This window comes from Macaca thibetana, chromosome 2 (assembly GCF_024542745.1).
Source record: "Macaca thibetana thibetana isolate TM-01 chromosome 2, ASM2454274v1, whole genome shotgun sequence".
In the NCBI taxonomy this organism is placed as follows: Eukaryota; Metazoa; Chordata; class Mammalia; order Primates; family Cercopithecidae; genus Macaca; species Macaca thibetana.
The window spans coordinates 80,904,394-80,927,210 of record NC_065579.1 but is presented as its reverse complement, the minus strand read 5'-3'; the positions used below and the strand labels follow the sequence as shown (position 1 = coordinate 80,927,210).

At 44.8% G+C, this 22,817-nt stretch overlaps 1 protein-coding gene across 6 annotated transcripts in view; it reads left to right on the top strand.

Moving 5' to 3' along the window:
- The first annotated feature begins 214 nt into the window (after positions 1-214).
- The window catches only part of TBL1XR1 (TBL1X/Y related 1), a 183,952-nt gene continuing 161,349 nt past the window's right edge, over positions 215-22,817 (top strand). For 2 of the 6 annotated variants that reach the window (XM_050778296.1, XM_050778292.1), the window contains exon 1: positions 1,252-1,380. Coding sequence is in view for 1 of the 6 variants with exons in the window: in XM_050778291.1 (XP_050634248.1) it covers positions 1,648-1,650 (3 nt within the window). In the remaining 5 variants the exon portion in view is untranslated. Of the gene's footprint in view, positions 601-1,251; positions 1,651-22,817 lie in introns of those variants that run through there. The other 4 variants (XM_050778298.1, XM_050778295.1, XM_050778293.1 and 1 more) reach the window with 4 other exon arrangements.

Below are 22,817 nucleotides of genomic sequence, written 5' to 3'. Positions count from 1 at the left end.
GAGCCCCCCCCGCCGCGCCGCCGCCGCCACCGCCTCCCCGCGTCCGCGGCGCCCCTCCCCCGCCGGCCCCTCCCCCGCGCGCCCGCCCGCTCGCCCCCCCGCCCGGCGCAGGCCGCTCGGGTTTGTTTTGCTGCGCGGCCGCCGCCGCCGCCGCCGCGGGCCTCGCGAGCTCATTTGTGCCTGGCTGGTCCCCATTCCTCTCTCCCTAGTGTTGAGTGTCTGAGCCGTTGGCTGCTCCGAACCGTTTGGCTCTTTCCCTTAGTAACAGCTTTTACCTTCTGCCTCAATTCCTCTCCCCGCTCGCGCCCTTCCCCCGCGCGCCGCCTCCCCCCGCCGCCGGCCGCGTGCGCCCCCGCCCCTCCCCCAGCGGCGGGAGCACCTCCGCTCGCCACCTGGGGACCCGCGCCGCGCTCCCCGCCCCCGCCCTCCCGGCGCCCATCCCCCGCGCCCTCCGCTCGCTGGGGTTATAATTGCCTCTCACCCCCCGGAGGGGTTATTTTGGGGGTGGTTGGAGGCGGTGGCGGCGGCGGCGAGGAGGGGAATTTCCTAGTGCCTCCATTCCCGGGAGGGGGGAGCGGCGTTGGAGGCCACCGTTTCCAGGTAAGCGCTGGGGGCCGGACCCTGGAGTGGGGGCGGTCGCGGGCCTGGGCGGGGGGCGCGGGCCAGAGGCGGCCGGGGGCGCTGGGCCGCGGGGGATGGGCGCGAGTGGAACATGCATTTTTCAACTTGGCCCTTGGGGGAACTGGGCTTGCGTGGGGGGAGGGAAGGCAGGGAGGGCACTTGGGGCGCCCCCATCCCCCCGTTTTCCTCTCTCAGGTTTCTTTGAAATGCTCACGTGCCTGCCCACCCCCTACCCTTTCCTGGTCTCGGGGGATCCTCACCCTAATTATGTTGTCCCCGAAAATGTGCACCTCGGCCTTCTCCCCCTCTTCCTCCCTTCGTGCATTTACACCCCCTTTTTGTGCGTGTGTGTATGGGGGGGGGGAGGTTTTAGGAAAGGATTTGCAGCAAATTGAATCAAGGAGCCATCATGAGGCCGACTCCTTTATAGCCTATTTTTAGCAGAGGAGAAGGAGCTTTTCGGTGTATGCTATTTTGTGAAACCTCGGGCGGCAATGGAAATCTCCCCTCCCCAGGCGCGTCCCCGGCCCGGGCGCGGCGACCCCGGCCGGCGTGCTAGGGGCTGCGGGCGGCTGTTGGGGCCGCGCGTCCGGGGCGGGGGCGCCGGCAGGGGGAGGGGCGCGCGGCAGCCAGGCCTTGCTCCGGGACGTGTTTATTTGTAACTTAGTGCTTTCTATCGTCTTAAGGAGGTATTTGGTGGAGATTCTTTGAAGTTGGGTTCAGGAGTGTAGAATTGGCAAAGTTATTGTCAGCTTCCTGGTAAGTTTTGGGTGGCACAGAGTCACGTTATTTTCTGACAGTGTAAAGGCCACGTTGTGAGGGTGGTTTCTCGGTAACTTCCTCTTTGCAACCGATTTAATTTTTTGGACAGAAGCAGACTTTTATTTAAGTGGAATATTAATCTTAAATGGCAGCTCGAGGGAAGCCATCCATGCGTTAACGTGTTCAGTATTTTTGGAAGTTCTTAATTTGCTGAAACAGGCATCACTTCGCAGTGGTAACCGGGATTAAATTTAGGTTGTGAAAATGGTGTGTTTCATGTAAAATTTGGGTTGTGGCTTTGAAAAAATGCTCTCTTTGTTGGATTGTCTTAAGTGTCTCTAAGATAATTTGGTGATTACAAATAAGAAATGTTGGAAACTAGTTAGAAATTAGGTGTTCTCAATGTCTGGAGTTTACTTAAAATCTTGGACTGTGCAGGCACCGGGGGTGAAGAGTTTTAGTACCTATGTGATTTGCAGTTGACTTAGGAAAGTTTACTGTTCACTTTCTTGTTTTCCAAACAGGAACCGTATGCTGATCTAAACAAACTTGTTAATAAAATGTAGTGGGTGAAAATGACAGGTTATTTTTAGTCTGAATTTTAAGACTGAATGGTTTCTCCACCCCCCACCTCATGTAATTAAGTGATCTTCTTCCCCCTCCTTTTTTTCCTAAAGGCTCCTTCTCCAGTTTGGATAATAATAAGGCCCTCGTGGTGTCTTCATCCACTTACCTGAAACAACTTGGAATAAATAATTTTGATTACACGTTGAAGATAACAATGAGTGACTGTTTGGGTTTTCCAGTGTGATTCATTTTCATTTTTGTTAAAATAAGACCCATGCTACATTGATGTATTTTAGTAATGCTGACTTCCTGGGATTGTATGTTCTCACCATTTTAATAAGTTTATAGTCTGAGGCACCTTTGTCTCCCCGAAAACATGGTGTATGTTGGGTGGTGTCCTGGGAGTTGATGGCAAGCTTCCCAAATTGTTGAGAGTTCTAGAAATAGTTAGCATTTACCTGTGGGGGAGGGGCTGCAGGAAGAAACTATGCCTGAGAGCAGTTAGGCGTGTGATGTGTGATTAGGCTTCTTGCTATTAAATCCGGGTTTTCTTGTTTGGAATATTTTTTTTTTCAGCCCTATCCTGCACTGAGATGTACGTAATCACAATCATTAAATTCATAAGTAACTATTTTTTGACGTTTGAGTTGTTAGAATCAGACCTGCAGTACAGAAAAAATACTGAACTGTATGTGGGATGAAAACTACGTGCCTGGGAAAAGTTTTTCTTAGTGTTAAGGAACTCAATAAAGTGACATGTTAATGGCATAAAAATTGTTGCAAAGCTCACCGTAAGTTTATAAGACATTTTTCTTTTAACATATACCAGCTTTGGGTATTAATGTGGGAGACACTGGTGGTAAATGGAGTGGCCCCTTGCAGAGATGATGTTTTTGCGTTGGTTGCTTCAAAGAAGTGTTAAGCATTTTAATACGTACGTCCAAGAATCTTTTTGATATTTGTATTCTCGACACCTAATTAAAGGTTTTGCATGATTATCATGACACCAGTCTCCCGAAAGAACTAGAGCTAACTGCTTCCTGTGTTCTAGGAGCCTTTCAAGCTCACATGTAGAAAGGGCAGAAGATAATATGAACATAGGGGTTACTGATAAAAGGAAATATATTAATAGACCTTTTGAACATCAACCTGTTGATTAAATCCATCAGTGCAGTATACATACAACCTTGTCAGACAAGTAGGTGACAAAGGAATCTCCCTTGTTTGTACAATTTGTAGCAGTACTGTTACAAAGAATTTCTGACCTGACACATTTTGATGAAGTTGGTTGAAATAGTTTGTTGGGTTTGTTCAATTTTGGTGTCATTTATATAAAAAGAATAGAGAAGAATGAATGGTAGGAAGTCAGGGGAGAGGTATGGCAGAAACATTGGCATTCACTAAAACTTGTATTTTTCTAGTGCATGTGAATTGGACTCATTTCACAACATTTACAGTATAAGTCACTGAAATGCGAAAAAGGAAAGCAGCTAACATGAGACATTTATACTTTATGCTCAGACATTCTAATGGTAGAGGAGGGCTAGGACCCTAGAGCTGTGTAGTAAAGAATTGTTGAGTATGGTTCAGTTTAGGTGCCACCAAGGTGGTATCTCATGCTCTGCCACCAATAGAAACCTGAAGTTAAAAAGAAAGGACTCTGTGAGAGAGCTGATACTGGAGAGATTTGGCTGTTTACCCCTCTGGGATTGGGTTCGGTAAGAGTGCAATTGATTGCCCTGTTACCACAGAGCCAGAGGAGAGGGACTAGGTGCTCAGGGCTATGCTCTAGGAGGTGTGAGATGCTTTCTATGCCGTTTATACATACCCAGGCTGATCCTATGAGGTAGGTAGTGTTGGGCTTTTTTTGTGGATGATGAAACAGAGGTGCAAAGAAGTTAATTCACTTGTTCAAGGCCACAAAATGATTAAATGAACACTAGGATTCAAACCTGGGTCTGTCTTAGATGACTGAATCTGCGGAATTTTTCCCAGCTGTTTTGTTAGTCTTGATCTGTGTAGATATCCTTCCAAAACCTTGTGTTTCTGATCAAGTTTATGATCTATAGTTGAGCATCTGTACTAACTGGGTCAGGTGATTGCATGGTTAAATGAAATTCATAGAACTCATATCATTGTGTTGAACTCCCTAGCACTATTTAATAAGATGCAGTCCTACTGGGCACGGTGGCTCATGCCTGTAATCCCAGCACTTTGGAAGGCTGAGGCGGGCAGATCACGAGGTCAAGAGATCGAGACCATCTTGGCCAACATGGTGAAACCCCGTCTTCTACGTCTCTACTAAAAATACAAAAATTAGCCAGGCATGGTGGCGGGTGCCAATAGTCCCAGCTACTCGGGAGCCTGAGGTGGGAGAATCTGGGAGAACCTGGGAGGTGGAGGTTGCAGTGAGCCAAGATCACGCTACTGCACTCCACCCTGGGCGATAGAGGGAGACACCCTCTCAAAAACAAACAAAAAACTAGTGTAGGAAAAATCATTGAAATCTTTGTGTTGTAGCATAGTGGTTACAGTGAGTTCAAACTCAGGCTCTATCCCTTACTAGCTGTGATGTTGGGGTAGTAGCTCCTCATGCGTTTTATTTATTTTTTTAAATTTTTATTATATTTTATTTTTTTGAGATGGAGTTTTACTCTGTTGCCCAGGCTGGAGTGCAGTGGTGCGATCTTGGCTCATTGCAGCCTCCACCTCCTGGGGTCAGGTAATTCTCCTGCCTCAGCCTCCTGAGTAGCTGGGATTACAGGTGTCCGCCACCACTCCTGGCTAATTTTTGTATCTTTAGTAGAGGTGGAGTTTCACCATGTTGGCCAGGCTGGTCTTGAACTCCTGACCTCATGTTCCACCTGCCTCGGCCTTCCAAAGTGCTGGGATTACAGTCGTGAGCCACCACGCCAGGCAAACTCTTTAAATAAAAAGGGAACTCTTTCAAGGCTTGGGTCCCGCAGAACCTAGGGTTTGCCTTTTAGGCTGTAGTGATTACTTTGAGTAGGTGGTTTTATTTTATTTTTTCTGACCTTTTACCTGTGTGTTCTTTTCCATATTGTCAGCTGCTGTCAAGATAGTTGTCCTTGGAAGTTCTGTTCCTCTATGAGCCTTGTCTTATGTTCACTTCCCATTTTTAACCATACTTAATTTAGCACTACTGTTTACTAATCGTCAAAGTTCTATGTATCAGGACTACACAGGTACTTTGACAAGTACTGTGACAGTCTGAGTGCTGATGCCCTGAATTTAACAGTGAGAAAATTGAGGCTTAGGTAGTGGGGGACAGAGCAGGAATTTAGTCCCAGTTTGTGTGAATTCTAGGCCAGTGTTGTTACCTAGCAGTCTGTCTTCTCAATGAATGAATGGTTGTAGGTCTGGATTATTAAGTTTTTATTTGGTTGCCCTGAGCAACCTTTCTTACTCATTTTATCTTCTGTAACTACTGACAGTGTAATTTATTTAAAGTACTGGTTTCATCTTGTCAGTTCCCCTGCTGGAGAACCCATAATGGATTCTCTTTGCCAACTGGGCTGAATTTATATGCTTCAGTCTGGCTTTTAAGAAGGTTCCATTCTACCTATTCAGCTTTATTTCCCACTCTTCCCCAACTGGAATTCTTGCCGGCCTCTCAAATACTGTAGTTTTTGCCGTAGTCACTACTTTGCTTTTGTGCATGCTGTTCTTCCCTTTGTCCTTCTTACAGCCTAGTTTCAGTCCCCCTTCTTCCATGAATCCTTTTCTGGCCATCCTGACTCAGGATATTTCTTCTCTGAGATTCCATTGCATTTAGTGAAGATCACAAATCCCATAACTGTTTATTTTTTTGTTGCCCCAACTACAATGTTACATTTCTTGAAGGGATGGACCTTTTTCCTTCTAGCATTTGGCAGAGTTCTTAATACCATTTTCGTGTTAAAATGGGTTGTGAGGGCCTGTGTTAAAATGGGAGCAGCGACAGCCCTCTTCCAATGTCATGTGGCAGCATCTTCTTTTTGAGTTAGACCTTAAAAGATTTAGGTGTACTATAGTCACATTTAACTGTTCATTTGAATTTAATGCTGCCAGAGTTGCAAAGGAAGAAAAACTTGCTCTTAGTTCTTAGAGTTGATGAACATGGATGGTTTTGGCTGGGCACGGTGGCTCATGCCTGTAATCCCTGCACTTTGGGAGGCCCAGGCGGGTGGATCACTTGAGGTCGGGAGTTTGAGACCAGCCTGGCTAACATAAAACACGTCTCGGCCGGGCGCGGTGGCTCACGCCTGTAATCCTAGCACTTCGGGAGGCGGAGGCGGGTGGATCACCTGAGGTCAGGAGTTTGAGACCAGCCTGATCAACATGGAGAAACCTCATCTCTACGAAAAATACAAAATTAGCCAGGCGTGGTAGCACATGCCTTTAATCCCAGCTACTCAGGAGGCTGAGGCAGGAGAATTTCTTGAACCCAGGAGACAGAGGTTGCAGTGAGCCGAGATCGTGCAATTGCACTCTAGCCTGGGCAACAGGAGCAAAACTCTGTCTCAAAAAAGCAACTACAACAACAACAACAAAACACGTCTCTACTAAAAATACAAAAAATTAGCTGGGAGTGGTGGCGCATGCCTGTCATCCCAGCTACTCAGGAGGCTGAGGCAGGAGACTCACTTGAACCTGGGAAGCGGAAGTTGCAGTGAGCTGACGTCGTGCCACTGTACTCCAGCCTGGCCAACAAGAGCAAAAACACGGTCTCAAAAAAAAAAAAAAAAAAAAAAAAAGAAAATGGATGGTTTTGCCCTTTTAATTCTGGAATAGTAGCCACAGTATTGGGGGAAAACCTAGTCTAGTTAGGAATTGTGTCACAGTAAGTTGACTATCTGGTTATATATGTGTCAGGTAGTCAGGTATAATGATGCTTAAGATTTTGTACTTTTTTTTTTTTTTTTTGAGACAGAGTTTCACTCTTGTTGCCCAGGTTGGAGCGCAAGGGCACATTCTTGGCTCACCGAAACCTCCGCCTCCCAGGTTTAAGCGATTCTCCTGCCTCAGCCTCCTGAGTAGCTGGGATTACAGGCATCCGCTTACACGTCCAGCTAGGACTTTATTTTCTTAATCTGTTAGATTTTTTTCCCTCCTTATTTCCTCAGTAGTGTACCTAAGTTAAGATAGTGTTTTTAGATCTCACGGTTTTACAGCATTCTGACTGCACTGGAGTTTCATTTGAACCATTACTATTAATATTAACATTTAGTATAGGGCATATGTATTATACAATGTAAATGAGTTTAATTTACCAAAAGAATGTCTCTTAACCATCTCCCTTCAGTAAGTTTTTATGATAAGACTGTGCTGTATTGGTTCCAGCTAACCAGGGTAATTGACTATAAAGGCAACTAATTTGATGTTACATCCTTTTGAAGTTTTAATTTTTTTTTTTTTTTTTTTTTTTTTTGAGATGGAGTCTTGCTCTGTCGTCCAGGCTGAATGCAATCTCAGCTCACTACAGTCTCCGCCCCCCAGATTCAAGCAATTCTCCTGCCTCAGCCTCCCAAATAGCAGGGATTACAGGTGCCAGCCACCACGCCTGGCTAATTTTTTTGTAATTTTAGTAGAGATGGGGTTTTACCATGTTGGCTAGGCTGGTCTCGAACTCCTGACCTCAGGTAATCCACCCACCTTGGCCTCCCAAAGTGCTGGGACTATAGGCGTGTGCCACCATGCCCAGCTAATTTTTGTATTTTTAGTAGAGATGGGATATCACCTTGTTGGCCAGGCTGGTCTTAAACTCTGGGTCTCGTGATCTGCCCGCCTCGGCTTCCCAGAGTGCACCCGGCCTGAAATTGTTATTTTTTATTTTTTGAGACAAAGGCTCACTATGTTGCCTAAGCTGGAGTGCAGTGGCATCATCTTGGCTCACTGCAACCTCCACCGCCTGGGTTCAAGCGATTCTACTGCCTCAGTCTCCTGAGTAGCTGGGACTACAGGAACGTGCCACCCATGCCGGGCTAACTTTTTTATATTTTCAGTATAGATAGGGTTTCATTATGTTGGCCAGGCTGGTCTCCAACCCCTGACCTGGTGATCCACCCACCTCGGCCTCCCCAAGTGCTGGGATTACAGGTGTGAGCCACCGCACCTGGCCAAAATTTTTAATATTTATGTATGGAATGTAAGCTTTTCAGCATGATTTTCAATCAAACAAAATGAGTTAGATTGAAAGCTCTGCTTTCTGAGAGCTTAGATTTATAACTCGGAATTAATACAGACTGTAAGGGTCACGCTGAAAGGTTAATACATTTTAGTAAACATGGAGTATCCAGATTCAGGAGATCTTTATGAAATGAATAGGTTTGAGGGATGAGGGAGGAGGAATACCTGTTGAACATTTAAACTGGGAAGCTTGCCACCTATTTTCCCCTTTATCGAAGGTTTTAGGAGGTAGAATTTAAAAACAGAAAAGGGAACAAGAGTCAGAGATGGTCATTCCAGTATCTTAATAGAGTAATTTCTTTTTTTTTTTTTTGATGGAGGTTTGCTCTTGTTTCCCAGGCTGGAGTACAGTGGTGCAATTTCAGCTCACTGCAACCTCTGCCTTCCAGATTCAAGCAGTTCTCCTGCCTCAGCCTCCCAAGTAGCTGGGATTACAGGCATGTGCCACCATGCCCACCTAATTTTGTATTTTTAGTAGAGATGGAATTTCGCCATGTTGGCCAGGCTGGTTTGAACCTCTGACCTCAGGTGATCCACCTGCCTTGGCCTCCCAAAGTGCTGGTGGGATTACAGGCGTGAGCCACTGTGCCCGACCAGTAATTCTTTTTTATATGAAATTGTACTCTGGGCTGGGCGCGGTGGCTCACGCCTGTAATCCCAGCACTTTGGGAGGCCGAGTGGGCGGATCACGAGGTCAGGAGGAGTTCGAGACCAGCCTGACCAACATGGTGAAACCCCATTTCTACTAAAAATACAAATATTAGCCGGGCGTGGTGGCACGTGCCTGTAATCCCAAATACTCAGCAGGCTGTGGCAGGAGAATAGCCTGAACCCAGGAGGTGGAGGTTGCCGTGAGCGGAGATCGTGCCACTGCATTCCTGCCTGGGCAATAAAGCGTGAGACTTCCATCTCACACACACAAAAAGGAAATTGTACTCTGGAGTTTCAAGCTTTTTTTTTTTTTTTTTTTTTTTTTTTTTTAGTGTTTAAAATTTTTGATTACCTTAAAATGGTGGATTTTTTTTTTTTAAACTTTTTAACAAACTAGATTATCAGTCTATTTGAGATCTTCAGTATTTTGTCTGAGATCTGATATGGAATCAATAAGTGCTTTTTTTCCTGATACCTTTTGTGTTTCTCTTTTCTTTTCATTGTGTCTTTTTCAGCATAGTGGAGAGCAGGACATTGTAAAGAGACAATCAGTGACTCAGTTTTTGAGTGGATGCTTTTGTTTTTTGTTCTTAGTTTGCATCTGCTTGAATGGGGTAGCATTTTAACATGGGTCTAATATTAAGCAAACAAGTATTTTTAAACCAATTCTTTGTAAAGCTAGGGTTACATGAGCTTCTATAAATGTGTATTAAGATGATCAGATGAAATGTTACCTGAAGTTCTCTTATTTGTGCATATACTTGAATGAGTATACTCGATACTTCAGTTTCTTAAGATTCTAGGATTCTTTTGTTTTTTGTTTTTTGTTTTTTTTTGTTTTTTTTTTGAGATGGAGTCTTTCTCTGTTGTCCAGGCTGGAGTGCAATAGCACAATCTTGGCTCACTGCAACCTCTGCCTCCCGGGTTCAAGCGATTCTCCCTGCCTCAGTCTCCTGAGCAGCTGGGATTACAGGTGCCCACCACCACACCTGCCTAATTTTTGTATTTTTAGTAGAGATAGGGTTTTGCCATGTTGGCCAGGCTAATCTCTAACTCCTGACTTTTTAAGTGATCTGCCAGCCTCAGCCTCCCAAAGTGCTGGGATTACAGGCGTGAGCCACCGTGCCTGGCCAGGATTTCAATTTTATAAGTTTTAGGGGGATCTACGTGGAAAATTTTTTTAGAGTATTTAAGTACTAAAAATCTACAGCCTTTCATAGAATAATAGTCTGGAAAGTATGTGACATGAGCATAAGCAAACACCTTGCCAGTTGGGGTATAGTAATAGCATATTTTGGTGGTTACCTTCAATTGTGAATAGAACACAGTTTCAGGTTAGGGAGAGGTGTTTTATTCTTTTCCTTTAATTTGAATAGGCTCATTGGGAAGAGTATACACTAATCTTGTTACAGTTTTGTTTAGTGGCTATCATATGTCATTAAACTCACAGTATAAGGCAATTGACTCATCTGCTTTGGGTTTCTGAAATAAGGTAATGAGAATAGATAATGAATTTCTTTATCCTTTTTTTCCTTTTTTTGCAATTACCTTTTTATGGGGTAGAACTTATTAAAAATAAGGATTTTAGGATACTATTTATAGCTGTAGCAGTGTTCCTTGGTATTCATTCATATAAAAATGTAACATGATACATGCTTAAGATTTTTCCCCTAGTAAAATGTTGGGTTTTCTTTAAATTACTGTACTTTGTCCTCTTTAGTAACTGATATACATTCGTAAAATTATAGACCGGGGTCAGGAGTACAGTCTGTTACTGTATTGTGTTCTTGTGCCAGAAAACCCCAGGTGTATCATGGGAATACATCTTTGACCTTGGACTTTCGTGAGTCCTGCTAGCAGAGGTCACTAGTATTGACACCTGGTGAGAGATGCCTTTGCGTGAATTGTTCTTTTATTTATTTATTTATTTGTTTGTTTGTTTATTTGAGGCAGGGTCTTGCTCTGTCACCCAGGCTGGAATGCAGTGGTGTGAACATGACTCACTTTAGCCTCCAACTCCTGGGCTTAAGCAGTCCTCCCACCTCAGCCTCCTGAGTAGCTAGGACTACAGATAAGCAGCACCATGCCCAGCCAATTTATTTATTTTTAATTTTTTGTAGAGACAGGATCTCACTATGTTGCCCAGGCTGGTCTTGCACTCCTGGGCTCAAGCAGTCCTCCTGCCTCCCAAAGTGTTGGGATTATTGGTGTAAGCTGCTGCACCCAGCCAATGCTTCTTTTATATATTTATTTAGATTTGGTGTTTGATTTTTTGCTAATATTTAAAGGACCTTCTCAAAGATACTTTTAAATGAAAAGACAAAGGGTCAGAAAATACCGTATGGTTGGCTGCTGTTTGTTTGTTTGTTTGTTTGGAGACAGTCTCTGTCACCCAGATCTGGAGTGCATTGGTATGATCTCAGATCACGATGACCTCTGCCTCTTAGGTCCAAGTGGTGCTCCTGCCTCAGCCTCCCAAGTAGCTCGATTACAGGCTTGTGCCACCATGCTCGGCTAATTTTTTTGTACTTAAGTAGAAACGAGGTTTCGCCATGTTGGCCAGGCTGGTCTTGAACTTCTGACCTCAAGTGATCCACTCTCCTCAGCCTCCCAGAGTGCTGGAATTAGTGGCGTGAGCCACTGCCCCTGGCTGGTTGGCTGCTATTTTAACTTAAGGGATAGAAGACTGGAAAGGACACAAGCAATACAGTGTGTATGAGTATGTGTGTGTTTATATATGCTTGTCATGTGCTTAGAGTGACTAGAAAGCTGTGAAAGAGACTAATAACAATGGTGTTGGGGTGGGCAGATTATGTAGTCACATGTGGGAGAGACTTATTTTCATGTGTGACTTTTTGAACTGTTTATGTTTGTATTATTTTGAAAAAATAATAATTGAAAAATCGAGGCATCTGGTTAAGCTTTAAAAATCTTTATTTCTTTGGATTTGGATAGGATGGTCAAAAGAAAGGGGAAAACGATGTTAATTTCTCTTGTGCTTTTCAGTCAGTCCTTAAAGAGCTGAAACTGTTTATTTCTTTTTTTTTTTTTTTTTTTTTTTTGAGACGGAGTCTCGCTCTGTGGCCCAGGCTGGAGTGCAGTGGCGCGATCTCAGCTCACTGCAAGCCCTGCCTCCCAGGTTCACGCCATTCTCCTGCCTCAGACTCCTGAGTAGCTGGGACTACAGGTGCCCGCCACCTCGCCCGGCTAGTTTTTTGTATTTTTTAGTAGAGACGGGGTTTCACCGTGTTAGCCAGGATGGTCTCGATCTCCTGACCTCGTGATCCGCCCGTCTCGGCCTCCCAAAGTGCTGGGATTACAGGCTTGAGCCACCGCGCCCGGCCCGAAACTGTTTATTTCTGTAAACACTTATTTTCATTTTTCAGAGTTGGTGGCAGAATTAGAGTAGTTGTATGATTAACAAGTGTTGTTTCTGTTTCATGACTGGATCATTAGACCAGTGGTGAACCAGTGATTTTTTTTTTTTTGAAACGGAGTCTTGCTCTGTGGCCCAGGCTGGAGCTCAGTGGTGCGATCTCGGCTCACTGCAAGCTCCGCCTCCCGGGTTCACGCCGTTCTCCTGCCTCAGCCTCTTGAGTAGCTGGGACTACAGGCACCCACCACCGCGCCCGGCTAATTTTTTGTATTTTTAGCAGAGACGGGGTTTCACCGTGGTCTCGATCTCCTGACCTTGTGATCCTCCCACCTCGGCCTCCCAAAGTGTTGGGATTACAGGCGTGAGCCACTGCGCCCTGCCGGATTATTTTTTTTTTTAAGCCACAGTCTTGCTCTGTCTTATCCAGTCTGGAGTGCGGTGGTGCAGTCTTGGCTTACTGCAGCCTCTGCCTCCAAGGTTCAAGTGATTCTCCTGTCTCAGCCTCCCAAGTAGCTGAGACTACAGATGTGTGCCACCATACCTGGCTAATTTTGTATTTTTAGTGCAGACGGGATTTCACCATATTGGACAAGCTGGTCTTGAACTCCTGACCTAAGGTGATCCACTGGCCTTGGCCTCCCAAAGTGCTGAGATTACAGGCGTGAGCCACTGTGCCTGGGAAACTGGTGAATTTTGAACCCTATCCAAGCCTGATACTTAGAAAATAATTTAGTGCAAACTTTAGGAGATTTTGGTTATCCAGAAGTACATACATTTTGTTTTATTTCAAAGGTATTGCTTTGCCAAGGATTTGGACATTAGGTGAATATCGGGGTTCTCATAGTAGTTGATTTTAATAATTATAGTATTTGGCACAATGGAATTTGTGGAACTATGGCTTCTGATACTGCACAGATCCTCTCATGACTTACTTAGATGTATGTGTTATTGATGTCAAGGTGACAGACAGATACATTCGATTTTGATGCTATTTTTGGTTGCAGTTGGTGTCATTGGTAATTGTGTCACTTGCAGCTTTTCATTGGCTATTTAGTTTACCAGTAAAGGGGCTTGCCTTCTAGTTGTGCTTATTTTCAACTTCAGCTGGAGCAACCTTAGAGAAAGGGAGCACCTGTTTTTGTGCACAGAACTCTGCTCTACTGTGACTTGACACTAGCCTTCCTTTGAGGGCAGTGGCGTGGCCCTCTTCTCAGCAGTAACAGGAGACTAGGTAGGAGAATCTTAGTCTCATTTTTGGCAGTGAATTCTCAGTATGTTACTGTGGTGAAGAGCTGGTCTCGAACTCCTGACTTCAGGTGAACCACTTGCCTCGGCCTCCCGAAGTGCTGGGATTACAGGCGTGAGCCACTGCTCCTGGCTGATTAGATGTTTCAAGAAAAAAAAAAAAGAAAAAGATTTGTACCTTTCTTAAAAATAAAGTTTTTTGGCCGGGTGCAGTGGCTCATGCCTGTAATCCCAGCACTTTGGAAGGCTGAGGTGGGTGGATCACCTGAGGTCAGGAGTTTGAGAAAAAAATTCACAGGATGTGGTGGCGGGCGCCTGTAATCCCAGCTATGGAGGCTGAGGCAGGAGAATCACTTGAACCTGGGAGGCGAAGGTTGCACTGAGCCAAGATGGTGCCACTGCACTCCAGTCTGGGTGAAAGAGTGAAACTCCGTCTCAAAAAAATTTTTGCTTTCTGGAGTGGAATCCCTACTTTTCTCCAGGCAACACTGCTCTGGTTGACAACTGACAACTGCTTTGATCAGTCACTTCAAATATATATGTTAAATTTTATACAAACGTTAACATAGATTCTCACTAAAAATCCATATGGCACGACACAGGGTATGTATACATGCAAAAATAACTGAAAGGTTTTCAGGAACTTATGCATACATATTTTCTATACTCTTCATTTAAAAACATGCTTTTATAAACCTGAATGAATTTTATTACTTTTATTCAGTGAATTTAGAAAATACTCGTTCAAAGGAGTATAGAATTGTATTTTTCTACTTTTATGGATTTAGAGTCAGTACTCGATGAGAAACATCGATGTTCTGAATGATAGAGCATGGATGAGTTACATTTATTGGTGCTAATGTCTTTAGGTCGTATTCTGAAGCTTTATGAGGATTCTGAAGTTCTGGTGCCTCGATTTTGTAAGGCATACATAAGAAGTAAGATACAAATGATAAGGAATTTTGATTGCTCTTAAAGGTAAATTTAGTTTTGGAGGGAAAAATCTGAACAGCTGTGGCTTAGGAACCCTGAATGCTTCTTATAAAGGACGGTAATTAGAAACAGAAGAATGACCATTATATAAAGTTTCTTACATCCCATTAGAGAAGAAGTTTGGATAATTACATTGTTAAAAAAATTTACATGCTGTAACATGTTGCCTGCATGAAGTTACACTATTTGATTGAAGATTAAGCATTAAGCCTCTTTCCGTGACAGTCTTAAAATTAACATCCTCGCCTGTGGTGACCACTAGTCATCTGTTTCTAGCACAAGCCTCTCCTTGATTGAGAGTTATTTGTTGCCTCATTTCACTAGGCAGATCCTTCCTTGAAGACAGGTGTCTGTCACCCATCTTGACCCTCAGCATCTGGTACAGTGCCTGGCACTCTTTAGCCTTTCCCTTGTTGAGTTGAATCCCATGAGGCTCTGACTGAGGTATAGGTTTGCTAGTACAGTAGACTCTTGTTGCTTTTGTGGGTGATTCACATATGCAAAACTGGAAAGGAGATACATCCAGTTTCACAAATTAATGGTGCTTTGGACTTACTGTGTTCCTGCTGTCAGAGTTTTCTTCTTCTTCTTTTTTTTTTTTTGAGACGGAGTCTTGCTCTGTTGCCCAGGCTGGAGTGCAGTGATACGATCTCAGCTCACTGCAAGCTCTGCCTCCTGGGTTCACGCCATCCTCCTGCCTCAGCCTCCCAAGTAGCTGGGACTACAGGCACCTGCCACCACGCCTGGCTGATTTTTTTTGTATATTTAGTAGAGACGGGGTTTCACTGTGCTAGCCAGGGTTGTCTTGCATTCGTGACCTCGTGATCCACCCGGCTCGGCCTCCCAAAGTGCTGGAATTACAGGCGTGAGCCACCACTCCCAGCTGAATTTTTTCTTTTTTTGAGACAGGATCTTACTCTGTCACCCAGGCTGGAGGGCAGTGGCACAGTCATGGCTCACTGAAGTCCTGACCTCCCTGGGCTCAGGTGATCCTCTCACCTCAGCCTCCTGTCTGGGACTACAGGTACATGCCACCATTCCCGGCTCATTTTTGTGTGTTTTGGTAGCGATGGGGTCTCACTATGTTGCCCAGACTGGTCTTGAACTCCTGGGCTCAAGTGATCCACCTGCTGTGGCTTCCCAAACTGGTGGGATAACAGGCATGAGCCAGCGGGACTGGCTGTGCTGTAAGAATTTTGAGGGTCTACCCTGCTGTTTGGTTTTTGTCATCTGCAGAATCCTATTGGCTTGATAACAGTATAGTACTTGCTAGGAGAAACAAGGAATATACTCAAAATGTGGGTAAAAGATTCAAAGACCTTGCTTGGCCTGACCGTAGCAGTTAAACCTGAATTGGGGTGTTGTTTGGACTTGCCCACTTCTTCCTAATATTTATGTACTCTGCAGTCTCTTTAGACCCTTCATCATGTGTTTCCTTTGTTTTTTTTTTTTTCCCTAACTTGAACCCTTACTTTTACCTGATACTGAAATATGATTCTTGCCTGACTTTTTTTCTGATTCATGGTCTTGAATACCCAGTCCATACATCTACTGTTGCCCTTCTCTTTGACTGTGGTTTTCCCTCAGAGGTCAAAGGATGTGTACACTCTGTGCCCTTTGTCTCTTTAAACCAGTTGCACAAGTGATTCTGCGGCTCAGATTGGTTCTTTCCGACCTCCTCCTCTCCTGATCTGCTAGCATGGAATCTATCACGATCTAGTATAGGGACATCTTGTATTTTCCTATGTTTTCTTTTTTTTTTTTTTTGAGACGGAGTCTTGCTCTGTCACCCAGACTGGGGTGCAGTGGCCGGATCTCAGCTCATTGCAAGCTCCACCTCCTGGGTTTACGCCATTCTCCTGCCTCAGGCTGCCGAGTAGCTGGGATTACAGGCGTCCGCCACCTCGCCCGGGTAGTTTTTTTGTACTTTTTAGTAGAGATGGGGTTTCACCGTGTTCGCCAGGATGGTCTCGATCTCCTGACCTCGTGATCCGCCCGTCTCGGCCTCCCAAAGTGCTGGGATTACAGGCTTGAGCCACCGCACCCGGCCATTTCCCTGTTTTCTACTGTTGAATGTAGGCTGGCAGGGGTGTTAGGTTTTTTTTTTTTTTTTTTTTTTTTTTAAGGCAAAGTTTGGCTCTGTCACTCAGGCTGGAGTGCAGTGGCGTGCTCTTGGCTCACTGTAACCTCCACCTCCCAAGTTCAGGCGATTCTCGTGCCTCAGCCTCCTGAGTTGCTGGGATTACAGGAGTGTGACACCACGCTTGGCTAATTTTTGTATTACTAGTAGGGATGGGGTTTCACCATGTTGGCCAGGCTGGTCTGGAACACCTGGCCTCAAGCGATCCACCCACCTTGGCCTCCCAGAGTGCTGAGATTACACCTACGCCAGTTCAGGTTTTCATTTAATGACAATGAGTTGTGATAAGACAGAGTTGGAAAATATAGGAGGTTCAGTGTTGGAAGAAATAGGAGTAGGTGATGGCAACACTGAGTTGTCAGAGTGAGCTGGGGCAACATTCTCTACTTCTAGCTAACTGATGAAAATATCCAGGATAGCAGGTCTGGGGCCCAGTGCCATGGGTCATGCCTCTAATCCTAGCACTTGGTTGGATCACCTGAGGTCAGGAGTTCAAGATGAGGCTGGCCAACATGTTGAAACCCCGTCTCCACTAAAAATACAAAAAAATGCTGGGCGCGGTGGCTCAAGCCTGTAATCCCAGCACTTTGGGAGGCCGAGACGGGCAGATCACGAGGTCAGGAGATCGAGACCATCCTGGCTAACACGGTGAAACCCCTTCTCTACTAAGAAATACGAAAAACTAGCTGGGCGAGGTGGCAGGCGCGTATAGTCCCAGCTACTCGGGAGGCTGAGGCAGGAGAATCCCTTGAACCCAGGAGGTGGAGGTTGCAGTGAGCCGATATCACGCCATCGCACTCCAGCCTGGTCAACGAGAGCAAAGCTCCGTCTCAAAAAAAAAAAAAAATATCCAAGGTAATCTGAGATCTTGGATATTTAGAGACATATGATTGTGATGAGGGATCTTGGTAGATTTGATTCTGTTATCATTTGGAACTTTCCAGAGTAAAGGATGACGCCTTTGTCTTTGAGCCACTTTCTAGAAACCAGAATTTATTGTCAGAGAATATAGGATTTTCTTTTTTAAAACTTTGAACTTAAAATGATTGCAACAATATTTTAGCGATATTCTAAAAAATATTTAAAAATATAAGTTTTAGAAATTCGTTAGCAGATGAAAAAAACTCCAATGATAGTAACATTTAAATGAGTAACGTTTTCGTTTTCCTCTGAATGTTGTTAAAACAGACAAGGTACTATTAAATGGGGGGGGGAATGAACGTATTATGTGCTTTTCCCTTTTTTACCCTTTATCTACTTGTCTGTAGATTAAAGTAGGTATTTTTTTTTTTTGAGACAGCTTCTCGCTCTGCCGCCCAGGCTGGAGTGCAGTGGCCGGATCTCAGCTCACTGCAAGCTCCACCTCCCGGGTTTACGCCATTCTCCTGCCTCAGCCTCCCGAGTAGTTGGGACTACAGGCGCCCACCACCTTGCCAGGCTAGTTTTTTTTTTTTTTTTTTTTTAGTAGAGACAGGGTTTCACTGTGTTAGCCAGGATGGTCTGGATCTCCTGACCTCGTGATCCGCCCGCCTCGGCCTCCCAAAGTGCTGGGATTACAGGCTTGAGCCACCGCGCCCGGCCCTAAAGTAGGTATTTTAATCTTTTGTATCTCTGGGCTCTGTTTCTTGTAGTGGGTAGCTTTTTTTGTTATTTGTTTTGTTTTGAGACAGAGCAGGCTGGAGTACAGTGGTGCGATCTCAGCTCACTGCAACCTACGCCTCCGGAGTTCAGGCAATTCCCCTGCTCTAGTAGCTGGGATTACAGGCACGTGCCACCATGCCCGGGTAATTTTTTGTATTTTAGTAGAGATGGGGTTTCACCATGTTGGTCAGGATGGTCTCGAATTCCTGACCCTCGTGATTGCCTGCCTTGGGCTCCCAAAGTGCTGGGATTACAGACATGAGCCACCCCGCCCAGCCTGTAGTGGGTGTGTTTTCTAATTCGTTGCTACTCTACTTGGTTTGTTCTCTTTTTTGTGTCAGCTATGCTGGTGAATCTGGCTGCCTTATTTATCTAGCCTCATTTGCGTTTCTTGCGTTTTCTTCCAATGACTCGTGTATTTTGCTAGTAGATGTATTGGTTGGTTGGCTCCTTTGTTCTGACAAATCAACATAGAAGTGACTTGTTACAGTGAGAACTGGTAATGACAGGAACCATAACAGCATACTAATGGTCTTTGATAAATATGGTGAATGCACATGGTAGAATAATTTAAAGGTCTTGGTTGGAAGCCCTCCCAAGAGTAGTTTGCAAGTTTGAGGTCGGGTTTAGGAATAACTTCTGCAACCTTTAGCTTCACTCCTGGGAGAAACTTTGGATACATTTTACTTGCCTCTCTTGAGCTTCAGTTCCCATATTTGCAAAATGCCATGATTTATCTCTTAAGAATTTAGTTAGAATAAAATAGATACCATAAGTTAAAAGAATACTTGGTTGTGCTCCAACGTGTGTCTGTATCCGGAATAGGCTCATATGTAATTGGTAAATAGGAGAATTATGTCAGTACAACAAGGACATTGCTCTGATTCATATGTGATTTTCCCCAACATATTCATGTTTTGCATCAGGTAACAATAGTCGAGCTCAAAGTGCATTAAGAGCTGAATGAAGCCATGGTGGCCACTTATGAATTCTTCCTGTTGGCCTAATTTGGCCATGTTTTTAGTCTTTGAAGTTTTTGGAAGGGCTTATTGTGCGATTCTCCCCCATCTCTTCGCAACTCCAAGTATGTGTGTGTGTGTGTGTGTGTGTGTGTGTGTGTGTGTGTGAGAGAGATGGAATTTTGCTCTTATTGCCCAGGCTGGAGTGTAATGGCATGATCTCGGCTCACTGCAACCTCAGCCTCCCAGGTTCAAGCAGTTCTCCTGCCTCCGCCTCCCGAGTAGCTGGGATTACAGGCACCTGCCATCATGCTCAGCCAAGTTTTGTATTTTTAGTAGAGACGGGGTTTCACTGTGTTAGCCAGGATGGTCTCGATCTCCTGATCTCAGGTGATCCACCAGCCTCGGCCTCCCAAAGTGCTGGGGTTATAGGTGTGAGCCACTGCACCTGGCTGGTAATCATGTTATAAAAGAAACCACAGCAGTTCCATGGGTGAAGAATATTTATACTGTACCCAATTTGATCCTGAAACCTTTTCAACAACTTGTCTTAAAATATTGACCCATCTCCTTTATTTTTCCAATCGATGGCTGGATTGCTGTATAATTAGGGGTTCTCCATGTTGGTCAAGCTGGTCTCGAACTCCTGACTTCAGGTGATCCGCCTGCCTTGGTCTCCCAAAGTGCCGGGATTACCCGCTTAGTAACTTTTCACCCGAAAGTTGTATCGTTATTAGGAACTTAATATTAAACATTTTTATTCACATTGCTTTTGTTAATATTTTGGTTTCAAAGTGGCGTAGGGATGGTCTTCCTTTTCTTTTTTCTCATAAAATGCCTGTTACTTTTAGCATATGACCCTATAAAGTGAAATTTACCGAGAATGCATATACTGTTTTATAGAATGCGCAGAAGAAACATTTATACTTATTTTAAAAATCTGGTACTACTTTAGATGCCCAGTAAGTGTCATTTTTTTCTCTTTCCCCTTCCTCTAAGGGTTTTTGATCACACTCAGTATAAAGTTCAAACATCTTAGCCTATGAGGGTCCCTCCTCCCCAACCTCTGCTGTGTGATCTGGCCCCTGGCCACCTCACAAACCTTATCTTGTTTCACCTTGTTCACCGTGCCCAGCTCTTCCAGCTCCACACCCACTGAACAAGCTTATTCCTGTCTCAGCGTCTTAATTGCTTTGTTCTTTGCCTCATACTCTTCTGCCCTGAGATTATTATATAGCTGATTCTTTTATGTCATTCACTCTCAGTTCCAATGCCAACATCTCAGAGAGGTTACACTGAAATTACTGCCCACCCACGGCAGTTTTCAGCCATAAGACCCTTATTCTCCACGTTGCAGTTTTGTCTTTCTGAAGTAACTTTGATCATCGTTTTTTTTTTAAACTGCCCTCCAGAATTTAAACTGCATGAGAACAGGGATGGGCTCTACTTTATGTGTCATTCTGTCTGCAGCTACCTAGAACAGGACCTAGCAGGTTCGTAATAAATACTTGAGAGGATTGTTGTCTTAGATGTGTTTTCATGATTAGCTGGTAGTCTTAAATTGGTTCATCCTTATAATTAGAATACTGGAAATAATTTATTAAAAGGTCAACATATAGGGGCGGGTCAGAAGAGGTGGTACTAAATGTTTAAATTTGGAAGCTCAGGGACGTATGTGAGTGCTGTACTTAAAGATGACAGTCGAGTCAAATAATAGCAAAAACAGGTAAATGGATAATTGATGGACCAGTCTGAAAATGTGCTTTGTACTGATACTCATAAATGAGAAGTTAATGTTTTATTTTTATTTATTTTTATTTTTTTGAGTCTCACTCTGTCGCCTAGGCTGGAATGCAATGGCACGACCTCAGATCACTGCAACCTCTGCCTCCTGGGTTCAAGTGATTCTCCTTCCTCAGCCTCTTAAGTAGCTGGGATTATGGGCGCGTGTCACCATACTCAGTTAATTTTTGTGTTTTTAGTAGAGATGGGGTTTCACCATGTTGGTCAGGCTGGTCTCGAGCTCCTGACCTCGTGATCCTCCTGCCTTGGCCTCCCCAAGTGCATGGGTCAGAACTCCTTTAGTTGTATGATAGAAACCTCATGCAAATTTTTGGCTTAAGTTAAAAAGGGGATTCATTGGCATTGGCATATGGAATCCAAAAGTGGACTGAATGATTGGGAAGATCATTGAGTCAGCTGGGATTTAGGAGCAACCAGAACCAGACCCATTTGGATGCTACCAGTAATCTCTGTCAACAGCCCTGCTTTTTTCCTTTTTTTTTTTTTTTTTTGGGACGGAGTCTCGCTCTGTCGCCCAGGCTGGAGTGCAGTGGCCAGATCTCAGCTCACTGCAAGCTCCGCCTCCCGGGTTCTCGCCATTCTCCTGCCTCAGCCTCCCGAGTAGCTGGGACCACAGGCGCTGCCACCTCGCCCGGCTAATTTTTTGTGTTTTTAGTAGAGACGGGGTTTTGCCGTGTTAGCCAGGATGGTCTCGATCTCCTGACCTTGTGATCCGCCCGTCTCGGCCTCCCAAAGTGCTGGGATTACAGGCTTGAGCCACCGCGCCCGGCCGCTTTTTTCCATTTTTTAAAAACTGAGATGACTTCCCTTTGTTGCCCATGCTGGAGTATAGTGGTGTGATCACTGCTCACTGCAGCCTTGACCTCCTGGGCTCAAGGAATCCTCCCACCTCAACCTCCTCAGTAGCTGGGACTACAGATGTGCCCCACCATAGCCATCTAATTTTTTTATTTTGAGACGGAGTTTTTCTCTTGTTGCCCAGGCTGGAGTGCAATGGCGCAATCTCCACTCACTGCAACCTCCGCCTCCCAGGTTCAAGCGACTTTCCTGCCTCAGCCTCCCAAATAGCTGGGATTACAGGCATGCACCACCACGCCTGGCTGATTTTTTTGTGTTTTTAGTAGAGATGGGGTTTCTCCATGTTGACCAGGCTGGTCTCGAACTCCTGACCTCAGGTGATCTATCCGCCTTGGCCTCCCAAAGTGCTGGGATGAGCCAACGTGTCCGGCCCTCATTTTTTTTTTTGGAGACAAAGTCTTGCTTTCTTGCCCAGATTTGAGTGCAGTGGCGTGATCTTGGCTTGCCGTAACCTCCACCTCCCGGGGTTCAAGTGATTCTCCTACTTCTGCCTCTCATGTACCTGGGACTACAGGTGAGCACCACTACGCCTGGCTAACGCTTGTGTTTTCAGTACAGACAGTGTTTCACCATTTTGGCCCGGCTGGTCTTGAACTTCTGTCCTCGGGTGATCCGCCTGCTTCCCAAGTGCTGGGATTACAGGTGTGAGCCACCTCGCCTGGCGGAATTTGCCTTCTCAAAATGATATACACAGTAAAAAATTTGATGCTATTCATTTTGATTTGCTTTTTAACATTCTGCTAATTTTACAAGCTAATGGGAACTGACATTTGAAGGCCTTTGTTAGGAAATTATCAACAGATTCATTATACAAATTTAGGTTATGTTTTAATCTCTGAGGAATATAATAACCACCTCCATCCTAATCAAACTTTTTTTTTTTTTTTTTTTTTAGATGGAGTCTCACTTTGTCACCCAGGCTGGAGTGCAGTGGTGTGATGTCAACTCACTGTAACCCCTGCCTCAACCTCCCAAGTAGCTGGGACTACAGGTGTGTGCCACTGTGCCTGGT